The 11,773-nt window shown below is 39.4% G+C and overlaps 1 protein-coding gene across 3 annotated transcripts in view; it reads left to right on the forward strand.

The window, feature by feature from the left end:
- Positions 1-11,773, forward strand: part of CENPP (centromere protein P) — a 319,800-nt gene that overhangs the window by 27,658 nt on the left and 280,369 nt on the right. For all 3 annotated transcript variants that reach the window (XM_073352368.2, XM_073352367.2, XM_073352369.2), the window contains exon 6: positions 7,368-7,464. In XM_073352368.2, the coding sequence (XP_073208469.1) occupies positions 7,368-7,464 (97 nt within the window). The remainder of the gene's footprint in view (positions 1-7,367; positions 7,465-11,773) is intronic.

An 11,773-nucleotide genomic window follows, 5' to 3' on the forward strand; every position in this document is an offset into this window, starting at 1 on the left:
GGTGATGGTGTTGGCCCAATGGCAGGGGCCAAGCTTTTGGCCCAATGGCAAGGGGCCCTATGAGGTGGTTGAACCCGTGGGGGAAGTAACCTACAAGGTGCGGCAGCCAGGCCGCCGGAAACAAGAACAAATTTATCACATTAACCTCTTAAAGCCTTGGCACCAACGAGAGGCGTGTGTAGTGGCCCAAGAGACCCCAATCCAGGGAAATGACATGCAGGAGCAGATCAGGATATCTACTGATCTGACACCAAACCAGAAGAAGGAGGTAACTGAGATGATCAACCGATACCAGGATGTGTTTTTCAACCAAACCAGGCCGGACCACCAAAGCATATCACCACATTAACACAGACCCTGGGGCAAAGGTAACTTTAAGGCCCTATTGGATCCCAGCGGCAAAAAGGGAGGAGGTCAGGGCAGAGGTAAAAAGGATGTTGGAGCTGGGAGTCATCGAAGAGTCCCACAGTCAGTGGTCAAGCCCGACCGTGTTGGTGCCCAAACCTGATGGCGCCACTAGGTTTTGTAATGACTTTCGCCAGCTGAATGAGCTATCCAAATTCGATGCACACCCCATACCCCGTATCATTGAGTTAGTTGACCTCCTGGGCAATGCCCGATTTTTGACCACCCTTGATTTAACAAAGGGATACTGGCAGATTCCCCTTGCCAAAGATGCAAAAGAAAAGACGGCATTCTCTGCACCAGAGGGTCTGTTTCAATATACTATTCTTCCTTTTGGACTGCATGGGGCACCTGCCACCTTCCAGGGTCTTGTGGACAAGCTCCTACAGCCTCATACCAGTTATGCAGTGGCATACCTGGATGATGTGATTATTCACACCCCCGACTGGGAAACCCACTTGGAAAAGGTGGAAGTGGTTCTGGACACGGTAAGATGGGCTGGCCTCACAGCCAACCCAGCCAAGTGTGCTATTGGGCTAGCCAAGGCTAAATACCTTGGCTACATTGTAGGAAGGGGCATGGTCAAGCCCCAACTAAACAAACTAGAGGCTATCCAAAATTGGCCCTGGCTGAATCGGAAAAAGCAAGTCCAGGCATTCCTGGGTGTGGTGGGGTACTACTGACGACTTATTCCCCATTTTGCTACCAGAGCAAGTCCCCTGACAGACCTGATAAAAGCCCGGGGTCCAGACATGGTGAAGTGGACAGATGCCGCAGAGAAAGCATTCATAAATCTACGGACAGCTCTCTGCAGTAACCCCATGCTTAAAGCCCCAGACTTCAACAAAGAATTCATTTTACAAACAGATGCATCTGAAGTAGGATTGGGAGCTGTCCTATCACAGATGGTCGGAGATGAAGAACACCCAATCCTCTACCTCAGCAGGAAACTCCTTGCGAGAGAGCAGAAGTATGCTGTGGTTGAAAGAGAATGCCTCGCTGTGAAATGGGCTATGGAAACACTACGTTATTACCTTCTGGGATGAAGGTTTACCCTTGTGACCGACCATGCACCCCTCCAGTGGATGTAGCGAAATAAAGAGAAGAATGCAAGGGTGACCAGATGGTTCCTGTCCCTACAACCTTTCCAATTCACCATACAACACCGGGCTGGAAGCCACCATGCCAACGCAGATGGCTTGTCACGAGTACACTGCCTGACGTCCCAAGTTGCCCAACCCCGTAGTGTTGAGCGGGATTGGGGGGGCGGGGAGAATATGTGACAGGGTCGGGCCAGATGGCTACAGGAGAGTGAGAGAAGGCAGATATATTTAGCCCCAGGTTAAGTAGGTCCCTTTTCCCTGGGTAAGGTAAAAGGGAAGGTTCCAGAACAATCAGGAACCTTCTGGAGACAATTAAGACAGACAGGCTGATTAGAACACCTGCAGCCAATCAAGAAAATGCTAGACTCAATTAAGGCAGGCTAATCAGGGCACCTGGGTTTAAAAAGGAGCTCACTTGAGTTTGTGGTGCGCGTGTGAGGAGCTGGGAGCAAGAGGCACTAGGAGCTGAGAGTGAGAACGTGGACTGTTGGAGGACTGAGGAGTACAAGCATTATCAGACACCAGGAGGAAGGTCCTAGGGTGAGAATAAAGAAGGTGTTGGGAGGAGGCCATGGGGAAGTAGCCCAGGGAGTTGCAGCTGTCACACAGCTGTTCCAGGAGGCACTGTAGACAGCTGTATTCACAGGGCCCTGGGCTGGAACCCGGAGTAGAGGGCAGGCCCGGGTTTCCTCCAAACCTCCCAACTCCTGGTCAGACTCAGGAGGAGTTGACCTGGACTGTGGGTTCAGAAAAACGGCCAAGCTGAGGGCTGCTGTGAAGCTCTAAGGCGAGCAAATCCCCCAATAAGCGCAAGACCCACCAAGGTAGAGGAGGAACTTTGTCACGGTGGATAGTCTTCAGAATCCTGTATATTGAGGATGGATTCTCCTAAACAAAATAATCAATGCAGTTATTTAATTATTATTACCATACTGCTCATAGAGTATTGCTCATTGTATTCACTGACACTTAGTACTACTTTAAAGGTGAAATTGTAAAAGGAAGATCTGCCTATTTTAGCTTTTTATTTTTTATCAGAACTGCATCTAAAATGATATTACCATAGAGTAACAAATATATTTTTTTGCTCAAACATGAGAATTCAAGAATAGTGCAGAAGGAAGACAGGCAGTCCTTAAGGAAGACATATGAAATAAAAAAGTTTGCCAACCTGAAGATCCTTCATGTTCCTTTCATCAGCTTCAACGCAGCTTCCTCCTGAAAAGGAACACTTCTGAAGATGTTATTTCATTTGGACGATCAGGCGTTGCATTTCTTTGTTGCACTGTTTGCATTTTGTGCGCATGCCTGTCTTACTCACAGGTAGAGGAACTTCATTAAAATATTTCCAAACTGGGTCTCTTTTTACGGACTGCTGCCATGAAAGGTTTTCCCTTCTAGTGAGAGAATGGTATGGTAGACCTCAAATCAATGAAGGCTACACGCAGAAAGACCTCAAGACTTCTGGAATATGCTGCTCCAACAGTTTCACTTTTGTTTCTACTGTCTGTCCCTCCTTTTTTACATTTATCTCCAGACTTCTTCTTCTTGTCCAGATCTATTACGCCCCCAACAATCTTCTATTCATTGAACTTTTTGAAACTTTGCACTTTTAGAGAGAGGTAAGGGACTGACTCTGTGTACACAAATTTGCAGAGGAAGAATAGGGTTGAGGTCTGTTATTTCTCACTTCTATTTATTTTAAAACATTTTTGCTGTTAACAAGCATGTTATCTGTGGAGACACAAATCCACAGTGTGAGAACTGTAAAACTAAGCATCTCTCATGATATCTTCTAGACTGAGTACCTTTGGGAAGATAGAGATTAACCTAAATAATCTATACAGAAGCCCCTGGAACCCTATAAAATTGGTTCCCTAATCCCTGAACTATTGGAACTCATTCACAAAACTTTTCTTAAACATTACATGAATAACGTTGTCTCATAGTATAGAATTAATAATCCCTTTTCCATTATGAGATATCTTTGAGCTATAATATATCTTTATCTTTAGATAGGTTTTTTCCTCAAAAATCATTTTATAAAAAAAAGTCTGAATTAAATAAAAAAATTTGATTTTAAAAATTGATTTTTTCCCACCTTGGTACCATATATATATATTAACTACGTATGCTAAACAATCCATTCCACCTTATATTTAGTTGTGATGCTGAGAATGTTTCCCAGACCTGAAGAAGAGCTCTGTGTAAGCTCAAAAGCTTGTCTCTCTCACCAAGAGAAGTTGGTTCAGTACAAGATATTACCTCTCCCCCTTTGTTTCTTTAATATCATGGGACTGACAAGACAAATAATACTGCATACCGTTTATAATGTAGGTGGGCTTGGCAGCATTAGATTTTGTAAAAATAATTTCAATAGATAATATCAATGTTTATTTTTAAGCATTTTGTTCTAGATTTTTATCAATTTACATGTTTGCCGTTGTGCATAATTACAAGGGGCAAACCATAGGTGGTCATTATCCAGTAGATAATGGAATTCAAAAAGTTACATCACATGCCAAAATGTACAAAATATAAGTATACTTAAACTTTAAGTTCTCGAGCAGCATTTTTCTTACTTTGCTGATTTATAAATCTTTATCTATGAAAATATTTTTTCATCTGTTTGTGGGCGTGTAGTGAAATCGACATTTACTAAGATTTACCCATAATAATTAAATCCTTCCAAGCCTAAATATAAGCTAGTCAGAACCGAGATAAATTTAGATCTGCATATAATGACTGAGATATATATTTAAAAAAAGTTCAGGGTTTCATGTCAACAGACTGGAAACATGATGAGGAGCTTGTGGCCTACCACTGTGTTCCATTGTCAAAAATTTTTACTTAACTTCTGCTTACTGCTAATCGAAGATTGCAGCCCCTGGAACAAAATATATAATTTCATATGGCTGTTTTACACCGATTGTTCTCAGTGGGATTAATTCTGTCTGAAAGACATTCTAGGTAAAGTTGAAAGATACAGGAAATTGAAGAGAACCACAAATAGCAATTAGCATTTTCTCATTTTTTGAACTGTAAGTGAAGTAAGGTGTATTTTCTGCCCCAACCAGACACCGTGCTGGCTCCATTATTGGTTGTTACACACAGTTACAGACAGCCTAATCTAAGACATATTTCCCATACTAATTTTAATCCAAAATCAGCACTAAGAGTACGGAGTGTCAACCTGTCTGGAGTGACTCACGAGTGTGAGTGCCATCCTCAGTCCAGACTGTCCAGGAACATGGCACAAACTGGTTGTATGTTCTAGAATTAGATTTCGCCAACGAAGTAACAAGTGTGAACTCCTAAAGCACTATAACTGCCTTAACAAGGAGTCACAGATAGACCAGAGTGCCCAGGGAAACTATCATTCCACCCAGGCAAGCTTGTCTTTGTGATAGATGGTCCCTTACACCAAAAATTGCAGTAATGTTCGGTTTACTCCCAATCCCAAAGGACCAGTCACTTATCCCAGGTCAATTGCATCCCAGGTCTCTCACCCAAGAAAATGCCTGTAGCCAAGCCTGCAATAAACTAACTAAAGATTTATTAACTAAGACGGGGTGGCCAACCTGAGCCTGAGAAGAAGCCAGAATTTACCAATGTACATTGCTGAAGAGCCACAGTAATACGTCAGCAGCCCCCCATCAGCTTCTCTCCTTCCCCCCATGCTCCCGGTGCCTCCTGTCCACCAGCAGCTCCATGCTTCCCGATCAGCTGTTTCGTGGCTGAGGCTCTGGGGGAGGAGTGGGAGGAGCAAGGGCACTGCGGGCGGGATGGGGTGGAGTGGGGGCAGGGCCTGTGGCAGAGCCAGGGGTTGAACAGTGAGCACCCCCTGGAACATTAGAAAGTTGATGCCTGTAGCTGCAGCCCGGAGTCGGTGCCTATACATGGAGCCACATACTAATTTCTGAAGAGCTGCATGTGGCTCCAGAGCCACAGATTGGCCACCCCTGAACTAAGAGAAAGAAACATGAGTTATTTACAATAAAAAATAATAGAAATTTCTCTAATAAAACAAATCCTGTATTTCCTTTAGGGCTATCCCAAGCTAAACACCTGGGGACTCCTGACTTATGCTTAGAAATCTTTGCCCCTTAGAGTTCAAGCAGCATAGGGATGAAGTTCCTTCCGGTCAGGGATTTTTATTCCCTTTCCCGCAGCATTCAAACAGGCGTGGCACCTGTCTCCTCTTTGTGTGTACGTACGTGCACGTGTACAGGCTGTCAGCAAAGTCTTAGTCCTTTGATGCTTTACAATGGCTCATTTGATTTCAATAAGCCTTCTTGGGTGCAGGACGAACACTTACCAATAACTAATGTGTCTTTCCTGTTTGGTGACTTACACAATTATAGAGGTATGTCGAGTGTTTCCATTGTAAAACTTTATATCATGGGCTGCAGATGTTCTAGGTAAGATCAATACATGCAGCATCCTACAAGTATTTCATCAAATCTAAACACATTATCAATTTAACATCTATTTTAACAATGCTAACACAGACATAAGCCAGACTGGTTTCCAGCTATGCATTTGTCTGTGTTCAGTGAGGCCTGTATTCCAATTTCTTTTTTTTTGGTGGAATTAAGAAATTTGAGCAGTTTTATTAAAAACATATAATTATAGATGTGAATTCAAAAACCTAAAGTTCTGTGGGAAATGATTCAAACATTGGTTTCTTGAGGGTTTAATAAGGGATAGAACTTGTCACTTCTTTTTTTTTCAAACCAGCACAATGTGGCCCTAATCGTGCTTGAGTGCTTTGTGCACTAGTGTAATGTAAATTATTAACAACAAAAATAGTGGGGCTCAATCCTATATTTATTTTGCATACAGAAATTCCATTGATTTAACGGAATTATTTCATGTGAAGAAATATAGGCTCCGGCTAATATAACTGTTTCAGAAATATAGGAACATCTCTGTTTTAAGTTAAAATGTATGTTTTGATGAATAGAACGTCTTGTTTCTCCGTTGAAAATCCAATTTCAAGGCTAACTTGATCAGTTGAACATAATGCAGGCAGAGGCTGAGAGCCTGATATTGATTGTGTCTCAGAGATATAGCTGAGTTGTGCAAAGGCCAGTTAATAGTTGAGAGAATCATAGTAGTCCTGGGATTCAATATCAGTTCATATGGCTAGAAAGTAAGGTGGTATTTTCTAAAAGTGTTGGAAAATACTGATGCCGAAAATAAATTGTTGCATTGATATCGCCATGACTAATGTCATGGTGTTGAAAATGAACTAATGACTCCTTGATTATTGTTCAGATGTACTATGGGCATGAAGACTGTAGTCTGGTGGTCCAAGAAAGATAGAAGAGTCTCTGTTTTTACAGAGTTATGTGTGAGAGTACAGGAGGAGAGAGACCTTACTTGAATCCTTAAAGCCCCTAACGCTGGGTGCAGAGGGCAGGAGTCAGGGTTCAGAAATATGAAAAACAATATATATTAAAATAAAAAATGACCATTCCTAAAATATATGTTGTAATGCTAAAACTATATACATTTCTTTTTTATTTGTTTTTATATCTTTCATTTTGATAGTATGTTCCTTGAGTCCCATATTTTCTGTTTACATCTTACTAGCAGTAGTACTACAGAAATTTTAAAAACTAACATCTCGATCCTCCAGTGCACATATACCCATTGCCTTAAATCAGCTTGTATGTGGAAGGTTCTTCCATTATGCAACTTGTTGCAAGTTCTGAGCTTAAGAAAAAAAATGTAATGAATTTAGCTATGAATTATTTAGCAGAAAAAACCCATGTTACATATACTCATCATAGATGCTTTTTACCAGAACTGCCTGAAGGCACTACATAAATTGTTTGGGTTTTTTTCCTACAGTGTCGAAGAACAAGGAAACCTTTTGCTATTTTTCAGAAGCCTTTCGTCCTTTGCTGAGTGGTGTGAACATCGCAAATGCGCCTTCAAACATTTCAAGGTAGTGTGTGACAAAACATTCTATATATTTCATTCCTAAGTGTTGATATTAATAAGAGTTTTGTGATGAAAGGGCAAATTGAACATAAGTATTACTCTGCATAGCACTTTTCAGAATAATAGAGCAATCTTAATTTTGAGTAGAACTCACTTTTTAATAATACTACTATTAAACTTGCAATTGGAGGAGAAAGAACATTATCCAAAGGTTTATAAACTTACTGGGTATTTTGTGTCCCATATGTACAAAAGGAAAATTCTTTATTAATGTGTCATTTAAGTTGATTTTGTCATAGCATTTTCCATATTCTTTTTCAGACAAATTGCAGTCTGATTAAATCAAGTGTAAAGGCATCAGGGAAATTTAAAATACTGTTCCAACTGCAACTTCATGTGAGTGGGTCTTTCTCTGGCTAGCTGGAAGAAAAGGGGTGTTGCCCTTTTGCAGCAGGTGGGGAGAAGGGGGAAAGTTTATTAGGATGGACAAGAAGGTCAGGAAGCAGTTGGAGGTCAGGTCAGAAGGTCACTGAATTGCCTTGCTATTGTTTTGTGTAATTTTTCATGTAAATAATAATTTGTTCCTTAGTGGTGTTTCATTTCATTCTGCTGTAGTTTTACTTGGAAGAACAGTGATTTAAGTTTTAAAAAATAAATAAATTGGTAAAATATGTATTCAGCATACCATCTCCAAGCAATAACATTTATTTACTTATTCCCTGGATTTTTTTTTATAAAAAACATTAATTTCAAATGTTACCTCTTGTAGCCAGAAATAAAAATAAAAAAGCCTTATACAAGATGTGACTGGGCAATAGCGGACCTCATATTAAAAATGTCATGGGATTTACCCGTTCAAATCCATTACAACTGTAATGGCATAAGATGTCATGCTACAGTTTTTTGGTGGTGGTGGTTGTTGGCTTTTTTTAACTAAAATGCATAATTTTTTTTTTAAATAAAATGCATTATTAGGGATAAAGGTTTAACCAACCAACCATAAAATAAAGAAATATACAAGAAAAAAAATTGAGTAACCTCTTCGTACCAGACATGAATCTTTCACTGTAGTCCAGGAAAGGAGAAGATTCCAAAGAAATAGCTACACAACTTGAATACAGATGAAGGACTTCCTCTTTTTTGGCAGGGTATTTTTCATGCTTACAAATTGAAGTGGTCATTTATACACAATCTAACCCTGAAGCTGATATTCAAATGATGATCTATCTTCATTCTGTTGTTGCTCAGGAATACTCCCATTGGTCCTTGGTAAAGCTGGAGGATTTCAGCCCATGTGTAGTCTATTGAAAAAACAGTAAGAGCCAATGGAAAATTTAAGAAAAAATGGAATATTTGAGTCAAATTTTCCCCATTTTTATGGATGTTTTACAACTTATTTTACATAGTTATATTGGGATGACATGACTGTTGATATATGCATGATTACTAGCCTGGGGGGTGATGTTAAAATGTGTCTTGAAAGTGGAATAAGCATATATACTGAGGCAAAAATCAGCTCAGCAAAGCAGCGGAAAGATTGCAGATTCTGACAGAATGATTACAGATTTTGTCAGTCCCACTTTTATCTGTTAATGCGGGATAAATTATGTTGTAGTCATGTTCACAGCTGAGAATTTAAGGTTTCAAAAACATGGGTAGTTCTGTAGCAAAATATAAACCAATTTGTTTCTGTAATATTTTTTATTTGTCAGAGGTCTTAGACAATAAAAATATCGTATAAGTAATAGTAAATACCAAAAAGTCACAACAGTAATTTCAAGGTCTGAATGTTAAGTACTGTATTTGAAGGTACATACTATTGTTGTATTAACATAATTATAGCATAGTTTGATAACCAGTAAAATAGCTGTCTGTAGTGCCATGAAGAAGCAAACAGAAAAGAACTTATCTAAACAAAAACAACATATTCATTAAATGAAGAGATAGCAAATTAAGATTTATTTATGGAGAAGGTATCTGAGGAGGGGTTATGTATGGTAAGGTTAACACTAGTTTAGTTTGATATTACATGGTTCAAGAGAGAGTAGGGGCTTAAATTCATTAAAAGATCCAAGAATCACTATGACTTTGCTATGAAAGAGGTGCTATTGAACAGAATTGTAAAAGTGAACTGTGATCCTGTACAGTTTTCTTACAAGCCATGGAACTTTCATGGTAATACAATTTTACTTTATTTTTTTAAAATGTAAGGTTTTAGATGAAGTTTCCAACTTTTTAAAGGATGTTCTGCCATTGAATAAAGTTGTGTGATGGCTTTTAGGCCATGAGAATATTTTTTCTTGACTTAGAAAATAGCCTGAACCCTCTTAGAGGTATTTCTAATTGATTTTTCTTATTTTTTATTCGTGTCCATAAGTGTGCTAGGCATTTGAATGAACACACAGTGCTTTTCCCTTGTTTTTTTTATTTCAACATGCACAACTACAGTAGGCATATGCCAAACTCATTTTACTAACTTATTAACATTTTTTCTTAGCCCCAAGATGACAAATAAATATCATTGTAAAATTTTTAAACTATAAAAATAATTATACATAAAGTACATTACTCACCTTCTTAAATACTTCCCTAAATCAGTTTTACCACCTCTTTTTTTATGACTTTCTTTCCTGAACAGTAATTTTCTCTGAATTAACTTCAGTTCATCCAATACCTAAAATCTGCTTTGCCCCATTACTTTTTCCCTACACTTAGCATAATTTTTACTCCTTTAATATCTTCTTTTATGATTACAATTTATTATGCTTGTTTTAAGAAACACACTCTTTCACATCACTGTTCTGTATTGTTCCTCCAGTACATTCATAGAGGTTTTTGCTCATGCGATGCTCAACTCCTTTGTTTTTGTTGCTCTTCCTAACTCCTGTTAACAGGGTTGTGTAGAAAGCTTTCAATCATTGACTTTCCTCCAAATGTCAACGTGACCTCCAAATTCTATCATTCAATCTCTTAGTAATAGAATTAACTGACTAAACATGCTAAAATATGATCTATCCTCCCTTGTTAAACATTTTATGTACAGTAAAGGCTGTTGATATTATCATGGAACTTCCTTGCTAATATTCTTCCAGCTGTTAGGATATAGATATTCAGGCCTGTCTGTAAAGGCCTATACTCTAAGAATTTAGGTGTATTCTTATCACTTGGCTAATTATAGTGGTATAAAAGAATCAAAATCACTGTCTGCTGGTGTAAGGGCCTTCTCTTACTGTGACAGTCTGAGGCCCTGTTCTTAGGCTAAGGCCTTTGGCTAAGCAGCAGAGGCAGCCATAAGCTAGGAAGCGAACAGTCACATCCTCACATTCCAAACTAGTCACATTGAAATAAGGTGCTATTGGGCTGTTAGGCACTATCAGGACAGAATTGTATTCCTATCACCTCCAGAGAAAAGGAAGTGCCTAGAAAATGTAAAAGGAAACTTAGTTTGATAGCATCCTGTCTGGCAAGAACTCACTTATCAATAGCTGGGATGTGAAATCCTCACTTCTGTATTGTTTTTTCATTATAGTTCCCACTTTGCTATTGTTTGTCTATATAATCTCTCTGGTTCTGTGATTGTTCCTGTCTGCTGTATAATTAATTTTGCTGGGTGTAAACTAATTAAGGTGGTGGGATATAACTGGTTACATAATCATGTTACAATATGTTAGGACTGGTTAGTTAAATTTCAGGAAAATGATTGGTTAAGGTATAGCTAAGCAGAACTCAAGTTTTATTATATAATCTGTAGTCAATGAGGAAGTGAGTGAGTGTGGGTGGGAGGGGGTGGGGGTGGGTGTGGGTGGGAGGGGGTGGGAACAGGGAATGGGGGTAAGGAAATTGGAATCATGTTTGGCTAAGGGTAGGAATGGGAACAGGGACACAGGTGTAAGGCTCTGTGGTGTCAGAGCTGGGAAGGAGGATACTAAGGAAGGAAACTGGAATCATGCTTGCTGGAAGTTCACCCCAATAAACATCGAATTGTTTGCACCTTTGGACTTCGGGTATTGTTGCTCTCTGTTCATGCGAGAAGGACCAGGGAAGTAAGTGGGTGAAGGAATAAGCCCCCTAACACCAGCTAGTGCAGAACCCTTCCGAGGTATGCTCAGAGGTACAGTGCAAGAGTGATACTGGACATACTAGCATGGTGGGCCATTTGCTCCTGGTGATGTTGAGGTAATTTTATCATGCTCAGATATCTACTGTCCACCATGAAATACTGTACCCTTTTCTGTTTTCAGTTGTAATGTAACAATGGAGATGATCTGTAACCCAATTATTTTCTGATGCATAGGGAGATTTCCTAACTGTGT

Source organism: Lepidochelys kempii, chromosome 7 (genome assembly GCF_965140285.1).
Source record: "Lepidochelys kempii isolate rLepKem1 chromosome 7, rLepKem1.hap1, whole genome shotgun sequence".
In the NCBI taxonomy this organism is placed as follows: domain Eukaryota; kingdom Metazoa; phylum Chordata; order Testudines; family Cheloniidae; genus Lepidochelys; species Lepidochelys kempii.